The sequence below is a fragment of the Heteronotia binoei genome, chromosome 10, assembly GCF_032191835.1.
Source record: "Heteronotia binoei isolate CCM8104 ecotype False Entrance Well chromosome 10, APGP_CSIRO_Hbin_v1, whole genome shotgun sequence".
In the NCBI taxonomy this organism is placed as follows: Eukaryota; Metazoa; Chordata; class Lepidosauria; order Squamata; family Gekkonidae; genus Heteronotia; species Heteronotia binoei.
The window spans coordinates 6,997,813-7,015,766 of record NC_083232.1 but is presented as its reverse complement, the minus strand read 5'-3'; the positions used below and the strand labels follow the sequence as shown (position 1 = coordinate 7,015,766).

At 51.5% G+C, this 17,954-nt stretch overlaps 1 protein-coding gene across 1 annotated transcript in view; it reads left to right on the top strand.

The window, feature by feature from the left end:
- The first annotated feature begins 5,686 nt into the window (after window positions 1-5,686).
- WNT3A (Wnt family member 3A) overlaps window positions 5,687-17,954 on the top strand; it is a 167,194-nt gene continuing 154,926 nt past the window's right edge. The window contains exon 1 of the mRNA XM_060247925.1: window positions 5,687-5,798. Within this exon, the coding sequence (XP_060103908.1) occupies window positions 5,728-5,798 (71 nt within the window). The 5' untranslated portion in view covers window positions 5,687-5,727. The remainder of the gene's footprint in view (window positions 5,799-17,954) is intronic.

Here is a 17,954-nt window from a genome sequence, read left to right as displayed (position 1 = left end):
AAGAACAAGAGAAGATCACAAAATACCAAGACCTATCAATAGAGTTGGAGAACCCCTGGGAGAAGAAGGTGACCATTGTGCCAGTTGTCATGGGGGCCCTTGGAGCAAAGCCTAGCAATCTCAAGAAATATGTGGACATTTGGCCACTGTGTGAAACAAGCAAATAACACCACCTCAGCTCCAGAAGACAGATAGCTTCAAGAGGGGGTTGGCTATACATATGGAGCAGAGATCCATCACTGCTTCTTAGCAACAAGGCGTAAGTGAAACACTGTCTGGAACAGTGATGCTCAGTCTTCTTGATGCTTTGGGGGGCAACAGTGGGAAGACCCTGCTGGTAGACCTCCTGATGACACCTGGATTTTGGCCACTGTGTGCAACTGTGTATTGGACTGGATGGACCATTGGCCTGATCCAACATGGCTTCTCTTCTGTTCTTATGTCTGGGCCAGCGATGCTCTGTCTTCTTGGCACCTGGGGAGGACTTCTGGAGTTCTGGCCCTGCCAGGGGACCTCCTAATGGCCCCTGGATTTTGGCCACTGCCTAACACAGGGTGTTGGACTGGATGGCCATTGGCCTGATCTAACAGGGCTTGTCTTATGTTCTTATGTGACACAGAGTGTTGGACTGGATGGGCCATTGGCCTGATCCAACATGGCTTCTCCTCTGTTCTTCTGTGACACAGAGTGTTAGACTGGAGGGGCCATTGGCCTGATCCAACATGGCTTCTCTTCTGTTCTTCTGTGACACAGAGTGTTGGACTGGATGGGCCATTGGCCTGATCCAACATGGCTTCTCTTCTGTTCTTCTGTCCTTGCTTGGAACAGCCACCAATTCTGTGAAAATATATCTGCGATTCGCAAGAACTTGGCTCCATCTCAAATTGCAGAACAGCGTATACCATTCAAATGTCTGTCTGGTAGCTGTTGATTACGATGACGTTATTAATAATAAAGCTTTATATCACTATATTATGGTTCCACCCATTATGGGTTTTGTGTGAGCCTGTAGGATTCCCTCCAATATTTTATCCCATCCAGTTAAGGTAGGATATTAGCATTTATTGGCAGATAACATTTCTAAAAAGCTTGGCAGTTCTGCAGGATGGTGGGGAAGCCCTCGAAACACAAACATTAGACACCCTCTACAAATGAAGAGCCGTGGAAAGAAACCCTCCCCCAAGACCAACATGAGTTTAACATTTTTTAATGATTTAAAACCAACATAGCCCCAAAAACTGGGGAGGTGGTATGCTGTTTCTGATAGCGTTCCCTCTAAGCTGAGTTAGTGTGAGCTAGCTCACAGTTCTTTAGAACTTCAGCTCACATATTTTTGTCTTGGCTCAGAAAGGAGGGCCCCAGAGCACACTCATATATGCAGGAGCTCACAATTTTATTGCCAGCAGCTCACAACTTTAATGCCAGCAGCTCCCAAAGTAGAATTGTTGCTCACAAGACTCCGCAGCTTAGAGGGAGTGCTGACTTCAATGTAAGTAGGCCTATTAAGTTCCGCTGAGTTTATTTGCTAGTCAGTAAGAACATAAGAGAAGCCAAGTTGGATCAGGCCAATGGCCCATCCTGTCCAACACTCTGTGTCACACAGTGGTCAAAAAAACCAGGTGCCATCAGGAGGTCCATCAGTGGGGCCAGGAAACTAGAAGCCCTCCCACTGTGCCCTCCCCAAGCACCAAGAATACAGAGCATCACTGGCCCAGACATAAAGAAGCCATGTTGGATCAGGCCAATGGCCCATCCTGTCCAACACTCTGTGTCACACAGTGGCCAAAAAAAACCCAGGTGCCATCAGGAGGTCCATCAGTGGGGCCAGGACACTAGAAGCCCTCCCATTGTGCCCTCCCCAGCACCAAGAATACTGAGAACATAAGAGAAGCCATGTTGGGTCAGGCCAATGGCCCATCCAGTCCAATACTCTGTGTCACACAGTGGCCGAAAAACCAGGCGCCATCAGGAGGTCCACCAGTGGGGCCAGGATACCAGAAGCCCTCCCACTGTGGCCCCTTCCCAAGCACCAGGAATACAGAGCATCCTTGCCCCAGACATAGAGTTCCAACAATACAACGTGGCTCGTAGCCACTGATGAACCTCTACTCCGTATGTTCATCCAATCCGCTTTTGAAGCTGTCTACACTTGTAGCCGCCACCACCTCCTGTGGCAGTGAATTCCACCTGCTGATCACCCTTCGGATGAAGAAGGACTTCCTTTCATCCCTTCTCACCCCACTGCTCAGCAATTTCATGGAATGTCCAAGAGTTCTTGTGTCTTTGGAAGCCAGGCTTAAGGGATGACAGCAGGGGAGGCTGTCTTTTTGGACAGAACCCGGACCTCCTCCCCAGCTCAGAATCAGATAGCCTGATCCTGTGTTGTATGACTGTGGAATGCCGGGCGTTGAATCATGATAGAGGTCCATCAGTGGGGCCAGGACACCTCTATCATGTCACTGCGGGGTGACATGATAGAGGTTTACAAGATTATGCCTGGGATGGAGAAAGTAGAGAAAGAAGTCCTTTTCTCCCTTTCTCACAATACAAGAACTCGTGGGCATTCGATGAAATTGCTGAGCAGACAGGTTAAAATGGATAAAAGGAAGTCCTTCTTCACCCAAAGGGTGATTAACGTGTGGAATTCACTGCCACAGGAGGTGGTGGCGGCCGCAAGTATAGCCACCTTCAAGAGGGGTTTAGATAAAAATATGGAGCACAGGTCCATCAGTGGCTATTAGCCACAGTGTGTGTGTATATATAAAATTTCTTGCCGCTGTGTGACACAGAGCGTTGGACTGGATGGGCCGTTGGCCTGATCCAACATGGCTTCTCTTATGTTCTTATGTGACACAGAGTGTTGGACTGGATGGGCCATTGGCCTGATCTAACACGGCTTCTCTTATGTGACGCAGAGTGTTGGACTGGATGGGCCACTGGCCTGATCCAACATGGCTTCTCTTATGTTCTTATGTGACACAGAGTGTTGGACTGGATGGGCCGTTGGCCTGATCCAACATGGCTTCTCTTATGTTCTTATGTGACACAGAGTGTTGGACTGGATGGGCCGTTGGCCTGATCCAATATGGCTTCTCTTATGTTCTTATGTGACACAGAGTGTTGGACTGGATGGGCCATTGGCCTGATCCAACACGGCTTCTCTTATGTGACGCAGAGTGTTGGACTGGATGGGCCACTGGCCTGATCCAACATGGCTTCTCTTATGTTCTTATGTGACACAGAGTGTTGGACTGGATGGGCCGTTGGCCTGATCCAACATGGCTTCTCTTATGTTCTTATGTGACACAGAGTGTTGGACTGGATGGGCCGTTGGCCTGATCCAATATGGCTTCTCTTATGTTCTTATGTGACACAGAGTGTTGGACTGGATGGGCCACTGGCCTGATCCAACATGGCTTCTCTTATGTTCTTATGTGACACAGAGTGTTGGACTGGATGGGCGGTTGGCCTGATCCAACATGGCTTCTCTTATGTTCTTATGATTAATATTCTCCAGCCCTGCATGGGAGAGGACCTATCTGAAAACCAATGTATTATATATTATACGAAGGGCAGCCAAATTTGCTTTATTTAAGAGCCGCATAGAGTCAACGTTAGATGTCCGAGAGCCGCGAGATATGAACATCAGATGTTTGAGAGCTACGAGGGAGGGAGATGGGGGAAGAGGGCAGGAGAGGTGGAAAGAAAGCAACTTTAATTCTAAGTGCATTCCTCAAGCTGCTGGCTGGCTCGGCTTGGAGAAGTGATTTCAAGAGAGAATAAGGCCTTCTCCAAAGCCTGCCACAGGGCCTTGGGGGCTTCAAGAGTCACACAATCTGTGTGAAAGAGCCGCAGTTTGGCTGCCGCTGTATTATACCGACTTCAGCTTTGGGCGACCCCTTTCGCCTACCCGCGAGTCAACCCCGCCGGGTTCCGCAGGGCCCTTCCTTCCGAGTAAACGTGCCTCCCAGAAGGCCCCGGGCCCGTAGAGTGTAGCCCTTCCGCCGAACTGCCTTGCGGATCGCCGGGTGGCTTCAAGTGCGGCAGGAGGAAGGGGGGGGCGATCTCCCCCTCCCCAAAAGATATCCTGCCCTGTCTGGAGTTCAGTGGGGTTTGGAACGAGTCGAGGCTGAGATCCTCAATGGGAGTTCGGCAGCTTTTATATTCCCAAGGGAAAGGATCTGGCTCCGGAGTAGGGGAATCCGGAGGACGAAATCGGATCGGGACCCGATGTCTCAGCCGACCTGGTCTGCGGAGGGCACCACTCCCGAGACCCTACGAGGAAAGAGGGGGTCGTCCTCCCTCCCTCCCTCCTTCCCTCCACGCTGAATCTAGCCCACTTCGGCTAAACTGGAATCCGGAGCCGCACCGATTCCGCCCCGCCCGTGCAAACGCGCGTGCAGAGGAAACCGTCCCCGGGGGAGTAGGATCGCGGCCTTTTCTCGGAAGGAAGGCTCCCCCCCCCCCCACGCTTGCCAGGAAAACTGGAAACCCAACGAGTTGGAAGGGCGACCCGTCCGATTTCCCCGCCCCAAGAGCTCCGCCTTAACAGAGCTACGGATCGGGCTGCAGCTACCGGCTTAAGTCTGCCAAGTGTGCTTTTTTTTCAGGGGAGGGGGCTATCTCCCTCCCCCCCCAAATCTATTCCACTCGGGATACGGATAAGCCGGCCCGAGAAGAAGCCGGAGTTCTGGGTGGGTTCAATCCGTATCGCCGATTCGGATCTAAACGAGTTCGCTCTGAAAGAAAGAAAGAGATCGAGGGGGGTGGGGTACGGTGGGTTGGGGGGCTGGCCTGGAAAACGACCCCTCTTTGAATTCAGGGTCCGATGCGTTGGAGGGGGGGGGTCTGTTTGCCTTTGCGCCCCCACCCTCTTCTCTCTCTCAGCATTTTAGGGGCGCCAGAGACCCAGGGAGCGGAGTCCTGGACAGGTTGTTATAGTTACGCGGAGCCACCGGGGGGGGGGGCGGTGTTCCTTGTGCCCCCCCTTTCCATCTCTTCAACCCCCCTAAATCTTCCTTTCTTTTTCACCCCCCCCCCAACCCTCCCTCCATTTCATTCCCGAGGTTTCCCCTCCCTCCCCCCCCTTGGGGAGAGGGGGTGGGTTGCAAACCGTCGCCTTCCTGACCATTAAAAGCCCCCCATTTTGCCCCCAACTGCCTTCTAGTCTTTGGTTCGCCTCTCCGGACTGACGCATCGCACTTGGAAGGCTGCGAAGATTTTATTTCTCTCCCCCCCCCCCCTTCCTTCTTCTTTTTCTTCTTCTTCTTCTTCTTCTTCCCCCTTTGGCGATCCGCGCTGATTGGGTCTCTTCGCCAGCCCGCTCCTTCCAAACTTCCCCCCCCCTGCTTTTTTTTTTTTACACCCCCCACCCCCTTCTTCTCCATGTTTGCCTTGCCAGGAAGAAGAAGATATCTATATCTGTATTTTTAAAAATAAGCATCACCTCTCTCTGCAATTTTCTTTGTATTTCTAGCCCTCTCCGTCCTCTTGGGCAGACGCGCGGAAAGAAACCAGCCAAGGGAACCGTGGATTTTCTATAAATCTGGAGATCTAGACCCGTTTGGGACTGGGGGACTGGTCTATTTTCGGGGGCTGGAGGGTTTTCTCCGCCCCCCCTTCCTCTGGATCCGAGAATCTGAGGGCGCCTTTGGTTGTGGTGACTCTTTAAAAAAAAATAAACATTTTTCCCCAAAAACTTTTTTTTTTTTTTAATGCTGGGGCGCGATGGCCCTTTTTGGATATTTCCTGTTCCTCGGCGGGTTGACCCAAGTCCTTTCAAGTTATCCCATCTGGTGGTGAGTTTGGCTTTCTTATTGATTGATTGATTGATTGATTGAGGATTGCTTCGTTCGATGGTGGTGGGGCAACGGCCGGTTGGTGCTGCGGCTTTGGGAAAAGACATCGTTTCTCTTCCTTTTCTCCCTTGGCGTTCAGGAAGGGGGGCTTGCGGTTCCCGAAGTGGGTTTTAAAGACTCGCATTTTACGTCTCTTTTTTATTTATCTTAGCGCTCTGTTTATTTTGACTGGGCTTGTCCTAATCTACCGTTCTCCTACTGTTAAAACACACACACACACACACACACAACCCCCCTGAAAAGGTAGGGGGTGGGGGGAGAGAGAGAAGAGATCAGAGTTTTGGGTTTTTTCCCCTTTTTTCTTAAAAAAAAAAAATCTGCTTTGATCCTCTCCTGCCAAGAACAAAAGGTACGGAGTGAATTAAAACCGAGAATGATACAAGTCGGCACGAGTTTTGCGAGGCGAATTTCGAGCTAGTCATGTGGAAAAGGAGAGTCCAAAGCTGGGGAGGGAGAGGAGGAAAACACCCCCCCCCTTTCATTAAGAAAATTATGGAAGGTAGAAGAAGTAGGGAAATGGGTTTTTTTTTTTTTTTTAAAGGGGGTGTGCGTGTGCGAAAAAGATCGCCGAAGGAAGTCCCGGCGGTGGCGATTCTCTTCTCTGTTTTCCTACCCGAGAATCCCCGTCTCCGGCGTGTCTCTCTGCCTGTCCGTCTGTTTTGTAAGGCGGGCGCCTTATTCTTCTGGCAACCTGGAAGGGGCGTGTGTGTGGGGGGGTGTCCATTGTGGAGTAAAATGCAAAATATCTTTGGTGCGTATGTGGTTCTTTTTTTGGGGGGGGGTTATCTATAGCGTTGCCTTTCCGCCTCCCTCTTTCCTTAGGACTGCCAGCGTCGTGGGGTTGTACATGTCGCCCCAAAATACACCGACCCCCCCCCTCCCGACCCATTTTCTGCTAAGTGGCAAAACGATTTAGGAAACTGAGGTTTAGAAACCGGGACACGAAACCCCCGTTTGGGGATGGAAATTTCCAATTTGGGGTGGAAATTCCATCACCCTAGGGTCTGCATAAGGACTTTTGCAAAATCAAGGGGTTTTTTTGTCCTGGGGGAAGAGTGGGGTGACCTCCTCTCCTTTAGGTGCAGTCGATCCCCGGGGCCTTTAAGTCCGAGAACGTGATTTTTATTTTTTATTTTTTTAAAAAGGCTGTCTGGGCCCTCCCGGCTGTTTCTCAAAGGAAACGCTTTCGGCTCAAGCGATCCGCTTGGGCGATCCTGAACTCTGGAGGGAAAGGGCGTACGTAGACCGAGGGGCTGAAATTGACCAGGCTGGAAGCGCCGGGGCGGCGAAATTGACAAAAGACACCCCTAAAGCCTCTGGAAGGGAAATAAAACGAGGGGATGAGATATTTCCTGATCTCCACACAGGGGAAGGCAGAAAGAAGAGCAGAGAGGAAACAGCCGGCTGGGAAATCCCATCTGGGAGAAGGGTTTCGAAGGGGCACCCCACCCCCGTGAGAAGCCCATCTCCGACTCCCACCCCCGTGAGAAGCCCATTTTGGTTTTGAAAACCCAGATTCCCTCCTTACGAGGGTCTTTCTTGCTCCATCTGAACTTGCCACCTTGGCCGATCCTGAATTCCTCGGGAGGGTTTTTAAAACTGTTCTTTTGTTGTTGTAAACCGCCCCGAGACCGCTTGCGGGACAGGGCGGGATACAAATCTAAAAGTTAAATAAAATGATTATTTATTTTTATTATTGTTATTATTATTGTTGTTGTTGTTGTTATTAATTTCGAGGATGCGCTCCTCTGCCTTGGAGCTCTATCTTCCTTGTCGGTGCTGGGGCAAAGGGAACGCAGAAAAAGCGCCGGGGCTCTGCCGGATTGGGGCGCGCAAGAGAGAGATCCGGGCAAGTCGCGGCACATCCGCCCGATCGGCGGTAATTATAGTCTCCAGGGCTTGGAATGAGCGAGGGAGAGAAATCCCTTTCCTAGCTCCGGCGCTGCACGCAGCCAAGGCCCGGCCTTCGGGCACCACCAGGGTCTCGGCCCCCTTCTCGGTCTCTCCCGTCCCTGCATTCAAGGGGGTCGCAAGAGGCAGGGTTGCGAAGGAGATGGGGAGTGGGATGGAGTGGGGGGGGGGTGCGAGGAAGCGTTCCCCGGCGAGGCCTCTTTTCCTTCCGCGCTTGCCGGAGCCGCAAACCCCCAAGCGGCCTCCTGATCCACGTGTCTCCAAGCATAGCCTTCCGAAAAGACGCTGGGGTTCACGGGTCCCAGAAATGCTGGGACAAACCTCCCCTCCTCCCCGCCCTGGTTCCTTCTCGATGCGAGCAAGAAAACTTGCCCGTTTGAATGCTTCCCCCTCGCGCTAGACCTTTCATTCCTCGCTCAGGTTTAGCCCTGTCTCCAAGCGGACGTTCTACGCTAGAATCAGAGAATCGTCGCGTTTAGGTTGCTCCGATTCTCTGATTCTTTGAGTGTAGAACGCCAGCTTGGGGACGGAGCTAAACCAGGGTGAAAGGTGTAACGGGAGATGCGTCCCACTTCCTTGCAGGCAGAAAAGTAGCGCCGCGGGATAGAGCCCTTTTCCTTCCGAACTGACGTTTAGGGGAAGGTATCCAAAAGGCCGCCCCGCCGCTTGAAGCGAAGAGTCCGAGGGGAAGACGGCCGCCTGGATTTCGGACTGCGGGGACGAGGAGGAACCCACAACCCAGAAGCCTTATTACTTCCTTAAAAGCGTAAAAGGAGTTTGTAGGAAGACACGTCTGGATGGCCGCTGAGGTCACGTTTTCTGAGTCCTCACCCGATCGATATCTGGTGATCTTGCGGCTCATCGCAGAGGGTTCCGCGGGTTCTGCTCGAGAGCGGAGTCATTTGCGCTCCTGAAGAAGAAGAAGAAGATATTGGATTTATATCCCGCCCTCCACTCGGAAGAGTCTCAGAGCGGCTGACAATCTCCTTTCCCTTCCTCCCCCACAACAGACACCCTGTGAGGTAGATGAAGATGTTGGGTTTATATCCCGCCCTCCACTCCGAAGAGTATCAGAGTGGCTCACAATCTCCTTTCCCTTCCTCCCCCACAACAGACACCCTGTGAGGTAGATGAAGATGTTGGATTTATATCCCGCCCTCCACTCCGAAGAGTCTCAGAGCGGCTCACAATCTCCTTTCCCTTCCTCCCCCACAACAGACACTCTGTGAGGTAGATGAAGATATTGGATTTATATCCCGCCCTCCACTCCGAAGGGTCTCAGAGCAGCTCACAATCTCCTTTACCTTCCCACCTCCCCCCCCCCACAACAGACACCCTGTGAGGTAGATTTGGATTTATATCCCACCCTCCACTCCGAAGAGTCTCAGAGCGGCTCACAATCTCCTTGACCTTCTTCCCCCACAACAGACACCCTGTGAGGTGGGTGGGGCTGAGAGGGCTCTCACAGCAGCTGCCCTTTCAAGGACAACCTCTGCCAGAGCTGTGGCTGACCCAAGGCCATTCCAGCAGCTGCAAGAGGAAGAGAGGGGAATCAAACCCTGTTCTCCCAGATAAGAGTCCGCACATTTCACTACGACACCAAACTGGCTTTCCCTGCTTATTAAAGACGTCGAGACCGCAGTAGACTGGCTTCCCTTTCACACGTTACACCCCAATAAACCCGGGTTAGCTGGCCAGCCACGGTATAGTGCAGCTCATGCCGGCTCTCCGATGTGAGCATCGGTATGATGTTAATGCCTTTTCTAAATCCTAGAATCATAGAGTTGGAAGGGACCTCTAGGGTCATCTAGTCCAACCCCCTGCACAATGCAGGAAACTCACCAACACCTCCCCCCTAAATTCACAGGATCTTCATTGCTTCATACTTGTTTTGTAATTTCTTGCAGGATTCAGTTTCTGTTTTCCGGGGGGGGGGGGGGGCGTGGCGGTGCACACGCGGGTGACAGCAGTGTGAAGGGGATCTGCTTGGCGTACACGTGAGCATTCGGGAAGGCCCCGACGGCTGCGAGTTTAGATCTGCCTGTTTAAAAAGTGATTCCCCCCCCCCCCCCCTCTCCGGCAGCCTTTGCCAGCCGGAATAATGCAAGAAACTGGAGATTTTACACCGGTCGCCTTGGTCGTGCTATTCTCTGCACCTCCTTAATGTGCGCTCTCCCAAACGCCCGCCTCTGAAATAACAGACTCGTTACGGTTAGAGTCCAGGAGCGGCTTAAAGACTAACACAGGGGTGGCCAAATTTGCTTAAAGAAAGAGCCACATAGATGCTTGAGAGCCGAAAGACAGCGAGGAAGGAAGGAACTTTAAATGCGTGATCCAATTAATTTGTTGGCTTGGAGAACTGATTTAAAGGGGGGGGGGAGTCTTCTCCAAGCCGGCGGACGGGGCGGGCGGGGGGCTTTGGGAGCCACACAATCCGTGTGAAAGAGCCAGATGTGTTTGGCCACACCAGAACTCACTAAATGTGCGGTAGAGCAGGTGTTTTCGTAAGTCTCTTCAGTCGCTTCTTCTGGGAGCGAGGGGACCCGGTTCCTGGGCGCAGACTGGGCTTTCCAACCGCAACCCCACCGGGATCAGATGCTTGGCCGTGTGTAAGAGGTCAATTCATGTCTATCACTTTTCCCCTCCCCTCCAGTCCCTCCCCAGTCGCTATAATAGAGGGGGTGTTTTGATACGAAGTGTACCGAGATAGCGTTTTCACACGGCCTTGCGCAGAGAGTCTTAAGATCCGTGTTACCTGGTACGCGCGCGCATGTGTGTATTCGGAAAGGGTTCCAGGAAAGCAGCCGGGTGAGGCCCCAGCGCAGATCCTCTCCGGAAATCTGGGACTGGAGGGAGGGTTCAGCGGATGACCCCCCTCCTCTTTAATACATTGACCTTTTATAAAGGGGGGTGGGTGGGACAAAACCAGGTACCAAGAGGGTGGTTTACACATACCAAGGCAGTTTCTCTTGTGTGTTGTAAATATGTAATGGCCAAAGCAAGATTATTAAATGTGTTGCAGAACGGGTAATTCCCAGCCAGATTCTCCTGTGTGCTAACTATGCGATTCCCAGCCAGATTCTCTAATGTGTTCTAGCTATGCGATTCCCAGCCAGATTCTCTCATGTGTTCTAGCCATGCGATTGCCAGCCAGATTCTCACATGTGTTCTAACTATGCGATTCCCAGCCAGATTCTCTCATGTGTTCTAACTATGCGATCTCCAGCCAGATTCTCTTATGTGTTCTAACTATGCCAATCCCAGATTCTCACATGTGTTCTAACTATGCGATCCCCAGCCAGATTCTCTCATGTGTTCTAACTATGCCATTCCCAGCCAGATTCTCTTATGTGTTGTAAACGTGTGATGCGGAGATAGGATTTCCGTTCAGACTCTAAAACAAACAAACAAACAAACCCTGCTGCCACCATCAAACCCCGCACCCATCGCGTTTGGAAGTGAATCCTTTCCAACCGCCTATTTAAAAGAACAGGGTGCACGTGCGGGGGGGGGGGGGTGGGGGTGGGGAGAAGAGGTCGAGACGGCTCATAGATCTGTCCGCCTTGTTTTGTCTGCGTTCCTTTGCATAGACAAACTGGGCGCATTATTTTTTTCTTTCCCGGGAAGGCGGGAAACTGGAACGTCGTGGAAGGCAGAATTCCCCAAATAGTTCAGGTATGACAAAAGGCAGATTCATAAAATGCAAATCGGCAGCTTGATAAGACGGGCGGGCGGGGCACCCCCGCCCACCTGAGCTGCGTTCCTCCCCAAACCCCTCCAAAAGGCCTAGAGGCGCTCACGAGGTTTCGTCCCTCCGGGATCCGGCGACCAAAGACGCGCCCGTTTTCCAATTCCATAGGAAACCGCTGGCTTTCGCCTATGCAAATATGTATATATTTTTTAAACAAACCATTTATTTTGTAAAAATCTACCAGCACGAGGGGCGAAGGCGGTAGTCCTTTGAAGCCGGGCGCGAGTCCCACTTTACTCCGAAGTCAAGAATCCGGATTTAGAATGAGGTTCGTCGGCTAGGGCGGTCTGCTTCAAACTAGCAGCCCCCGTTTCTTTCAATGAAAATAGGTGCCGGGACTCGAGGTAATCTACAGTGAGATCATCTCCCCCCCCCTTCCCCAACTTCAGATAAGGAACAAGCGCTCTGTCCATGCGCAGAAGCCCTTGGGCTTTGAACGATTACATCTACCGGAGGCCCGACCCTAAAAAACAGGTCCCGGGGCTTGATTCCCAGGCCTGCCCGCCGGACTTGTGGTTCCATTCCATCGAGACTTGACGACCAGGAGGGATGCCGGGGCTGACCCACTCCCATGAAGTCGGGCCCCGGGATCGAGGTGGAGACATATGATTCCTAGTCTTGTTTAGATAAAGCGCAATCCGAACGTTTTCTTGGGAGGAAGGCCCATCGAATAGAACTATTTCAAAGAGACCGGCTTCTTCTATTCTTTTTTTGTTGTTCAGTCGCACAGTCGAGTCCGACTCTTTACGACCGCATGGACCAAGTCACGCCAGGCCCTCCTGTCTTCCACCATCCTCCGAAGTCTGCTCAAATTCATAAAATCCTAGAATCATAGAGTTGGAAGGGACCTCCAGGGTCATCTAGTCCAACCCCCTGCACAATGCAGGAAACTCACAAACACCTCCGCCTAAATTCACAGGATCTTCATTGCTGTCAGATGGCCATCTATCCTCTGTTGAAAAACCTCCAAGGAAGGAGAGCCCACCACCTCCCGAGGAAGCCTGTTCCAATGAGGAACCGCTCTAACGGTCAGGAAGTTCTTCCTAATGTTGAGCCGGAAACTCTTTTGATTTAATTTCGGCCCATTGGTTCTGGTCCTACCTTCCGGGGCCACAGAAAACAATTCCACACCATCCTCTATAGGACAGCCCTTCAAATACTTGAAGATGGTGATCCTATCACCTCTCAGCCGCCTCCTCTCCAGGCTAAACCTCCCCAGCTCCTTCTCTCTCTCTCGGCTTGGCTTCGCGAACGAAGATTTAAGAAGGGTGCAATAGTCCACGTTTGCTGCAGGCTCGCTGGTGGCTGACAAGACCAATGTGGGACAGGCAGGTCCGGCCACAGCGGCTGCAGGGAAAAGTCTGATTTAGGGTTGGTCCTGTAGCAGTGCGATTCTTCCTCAATCTCCTTTTGTCCTCAAGACCAGCTATGCGTGCGTTCTCAAAGGAAGAGACAGCCTGGTGGATGGTGTGCCTCCATGCTTTGCGATCTGAGGCTAGGTCAGACCACTGGTGATGGTTGATGTGACAGGTGCTAAGGGATTTCTTCAAGGAGTCCTTGTACCTCTTCTTTGGTGCCCCTCTATTTCGATGGCCGGTGGAGAGTTCGCCATACAGGGCAATCTTGGGAAGGCGGTGGTTTTCCATCCTCTCCAGGCTAAACCTCCCCAGCTCCTTCAACCTTTCCTCATAGGACTTGGTCTCCAGACCCCTCACCATCTTTGTCGCCCTCTTCTGGACAGTGTTAGTCACATCAGTAATGCTATCCAGCCATCTCATCTTTCACCGTCCCCTTCTTCTGTGGCCTTCTGTCTTTCCCAGCATCAGGGTCTTCTCCAGGGAGTGCTCCCTTCTCATTGGGTGGCCAAAGTATTTGAGCTTCAGCTCCAAGGGTAGTGGAGTTTGGTGTAGTGGTTAAGTGTGCGGACTCTTATCTGGGAGAACCAGGTTTGATTCCCCACTCCTCCACTTGCAGCTGCTGGGATGGCCTTGGGTTAGCCATAGCTCTGTAGGAGTTGTCCTCGAAAGGGCAGCTGCTGCGAGAGCCCTCTCAGTTCCGCCCGCCTCACAGGATGTCTGTTGTGGGGGAGGAAGATAAAGGAGATTGTGAGACACTCTGAGATTCGGGGTGGAAGGCGGGATATAAATCCAATATCTTCTTCTCTTCTTCTTTAATGAAAGAGCCACACGGAATAAACACCAGACGTTAAGAGAACCGCAAGACATGAACGTCAGACGTTTTGAGAGCAGGAAGGAAGACAAATAGAGAGTGGGAGGTTGGAGGGAGGGAGAGGTGGGAAGAAAGCAACTTTAACTTTAGATGCATTCTCCGATGGGTTTGTTGGTTTGAAGAAGTGGTTCAAAGATAGGACAAATGTCACCTCCAAGCCAGCGGGGCGGTGGGGGCAGAAACCCCAGACGGTTTGCTCTGTGTTAAGTCAGTACCATCAGCAGCGTATGGAAGCATCCAATACCCGACCTAATAATAATAATAATAATAATAATTTTATTCTTATATCCCGCCCTCCCCCGCCAAAGCGGGCTCAGAGCGGCTTACATGACATGGTTTACACCATGATTACACTAAAATCCAGTCATTACAATAAAAGACAATTAAAATAGTTAAATACATTCAATTAAATTAGATAAACAGTTAAGATTATTAACAGCTACAAAATAAAGTGCCACAGTTCAGTATATGTATAAGATGGCTAGGTGTCATTTCCGGGTTCCATCTTAAACGCGAGTTGACAGAGGGCGGTTTTGCAAGCCCTGCGAAACTGATTCAGGGCTCGCACCTCCTCTGGTAGTTGATTCCACCATTGGGGAGCCATTGTGGAGAAGGCCTGCTCCCTTGTTATTTTCAGTCTGGCCTCCCTTGGTCCAGGGATTCGTAGTAGGTTTCGGGAACTGGATCTCAGCGCTCTCAGGGGAACATATGGAGACTCGGACCGCAGAACTTGGCAACCAGGTGTTAGTATTCAAGGTTGCATTGTAAGCAATGCAAGGAATGGCGTCATCTAAGTAGGAATACAATGGAACAGATCATGGAGATTAACAGTCTAGGCCCCAAAGTGTGCTGTGGTTTGGATGGGCCAGGCTCGCCTAACCTTGTGAGGTTTCAGAACTCAAAAAGGGTCATCCCTGATGAGGGCTTCCAGAGGAGACCACCAAGGAAGTCCAAGGTCACTATGCAGAGGCAGGCAGCGGCCAATCACCTCTGCTCTTCTCTTGCCTTGACCTGGATGCCCCAGGCTAGCTGGAGCTGGTCAGAGCTTGGCTGCTAAGTGGAGCCTGTCCTGGTTGACCACCAAGGAAATCCAAGATCGTGATGCAAGCAATGGCCAACCGCCTCTGAAGGTCTCTTGCCTTGGAAACCTGACAGGGTCGTCCGTCATTAAGAGGGCCGGGATTTGATGTTAAGTGGGGTCTGTCCCAGTTGGTACTGGGATTGGAGCCCACCAAGGAAGCCCAGGGTCGCTATGCAGGGGTAAGCGATGGCCAACCACCTCCGGTCTCCTTTTCCCTTGACCCAGATAGCCCAGACTAGCAGCAGCTGGTCAGATCTTGGCTGCTAAGCAAGATCTGTCCTGGTTGGTTACTGGGATGGGAGACCACCATGGAAGTCCAGGGTAGCTATGCAAAGGCAGGCAATGGCCAACCACCTCTGTTCATCTCTTTGTCTTGAAAACTCGACAGGGTCGTCATTAAGAGGGCCGGGATTTGATGTCCTTTCCCAGCACCAATCAGAGAATAACTGGGAGAAGGGGGGATGGACCTCCTGATGGCACCTGGGTTTTTTGGCCACTGTGTGACCCAGAGTGTTAGACTGGAGGGGCCATTGGTCTGATCCAACATGGCTTCTCTTATGTTCTTATGTGACATGGACTGGATGGGCCATTGGCCTGATCCAACAGGGCTTCTCTTATGTTCTTATGTGACACAGAGTGTTGGACTGGATGGGCCATTAGCTTGACCCAACATGGCTTCTCTTATGTGACATGGACTGGATGGGCCATTGGCCTGATCCAACATGGCTTCTCTTATGTTCTTATGTGACACAGAGTGTTGGACTGGATGGGCCATTGGCCTGATCCAACATGGCTTCTCTTATGTTCTTATGTGACACAGAGTGTTGGACTGGATGGGCCATTGGCCTGATCCAACAGGGCTTCTCTTATGTTCTTATGTGACGCAGAGTGTTGGGCTGGATGGGCCATTGGCCTGATCCAACAGGGCTTCTCTTATGTTCTTATGTGACACAGAGTGTTGGACTGGATGGGCCATTGGCCTGATCCAACAGGGCTTCTCTTATGTTCTTATGTGACGCAGAGTGTTGGGCTGGATGGGCCATTGGCCTGATCCAACAGGGCTTCTCTTATGTTCTTATGTGACACAGAGTGTTGGACTGGATGGGCCATTAGCTTGACCCAACATGGCTTCTCTTATGTGACATGGACTGGATGGGCCATTGGCCTGATCCAACATGGCTTCTCTTATGTTCTTATGTGACACAGAGTGTTGGACTGGATGGGCCATTGGCCTGATCCAACATGGCTTCTCTTATGTTCTTATGTGACACAGAGTGTTGGACTGGATGGGCCATTGGCCTGATCCAACAGGGCTTCTCTTATGTTCTTATGTGACGCAGAGTGTTGGGCTGGATGGGCCATTGGCCTGATCCAACATGGCTTCTCTTATGTTCTTACGTGACACAGAGTGTTGGACTGGATGGGCCATTGGCCTGATCCAACATGGCTTCTCTTATGTTCTTATGTGACACAGAGTGTTGGACTGGATGGGCCATTGGCCTGATCCAACAGGGCTTCTCTTATGTTCTTATGTGACGCAGAGTGTTGGGCTGGATGGGCCATTGGCCTGATCCAACAGGGCTTCTCTTATGTTCTTATGTGACGCAGAGTGTTGGACTGGATGGGCCACTGGCCTGATCCAACAGGGCTTCTCTTATGTTCTTACGTGACACAGAGTGTTGGACTGGATGGGCCATTGGCCTGATCCAATATGGCTTCTCTTATGTCCTTATGTGACCCAGAGTGTTGGACTGGATGGGCCATTGGCCTGATCCAACATGGCCTCTCTTATGTCCTTATGTCTTAGAGCAGAGCTAAAGATATCGGTGCCACAACACCAACTCTGGAGGACCCTTTGAAGTCCCACCGCGTCCTTCTGAAAACAATCTGTCAACAACAATAATAAATAATAAACCCAGACTGGTAGCAATACCTGGGTTAGGGTGGGTGCTCGGAATCCTAACTGTTAGGATTCAGCTTCACGAGAGGAATGGATAAACATCTGGAATAGATGTCCATCAGTGGCTATTGGCCACAGGGTATAGCTGGAACGCTCTGTCTGGGCCAAGTGATGTTCTGTGTTCTTTGTGCTTGGGAGGGGCAACAGTGGGAGGGCTTCTTGCGTCCTGGCCCCACTGATGGATGTTGTGATGGCACCTGGTTTTTTTGGCCACTGTGTGACCCAGAGTGTTGGACTGGATGGGCCATTGGTCTGATCCAACATGGCCTCTCTTATGTCCTTATGTCTGAGGCAGTGATGCTCTGCCTTCTTGGGCTTGTGGGGGAGAACTGTGGGAGGGCTTCTAGTGTCCTGACCCCACTGGTGGACCTCCTGGTGGCACCTAGGGTTTTTGGCCTCTGTATGACCCAGAGCGTTGGACTGGATGGGCCATTGGCCTGTTCCAACATGGCTTCTCTTATGTTCTTATGTTAACTGACACTGACAAGAGGGTTGCTAGGAAACACGCGGGTTGTTAGGATGGCGCTCAGACTTTGCGCTGAAGTCAAGATCTAACCTTGGCACCATTCGCAGCTGTGGCGGAAAGAAACCGGGCTCGAATCTGTGTTTTAAAACTCGCCCGTGGGGCAAATAAAAACGGGTTTGCAAACCGAGAGCGGACCCGAATTCCACCCCCCCCACGCCCGAATTCCACCCCCCCCCACGCCCGGGGGAAGCCCCGTTGTAAGGCTCCCTGGAGCAATTGGCACCGTCATGTGTGAATGCGGGAAGATGAGTTCAATGTCTGCTGTCCCAGGGAAAACATGGGGGTGAGGGGTGGGGGGAGAAGGACTCAGTCGCTTTTTCCCTCCCTTAGATCTTGAATTTACATTCAGACCTGACAATAAGAGGTGAGAAGTTTTTTGGTTTTTTTAAAGTGGCAGATGAGAAAATGGACTGGGGTGGGGTGGGGGTTGAGTTCGTTGCTTCTACCTGAAGAATTCTGAGCCTGAGACCTGCTATATCTCGAGAACTAGTTTGGTGTCGTGGTGAAGTGTGTGGACTCTGATCTGGGAGAACCGGGTTTGATTCCCCACTCCTCCACTTGCAGCTGCTTGAATGGCCTTGGGTCAGCCAGAGCTCTGGCAGGAGTTGTCCTTGAAAGGGCGGCTTCTGTCAGAGCTC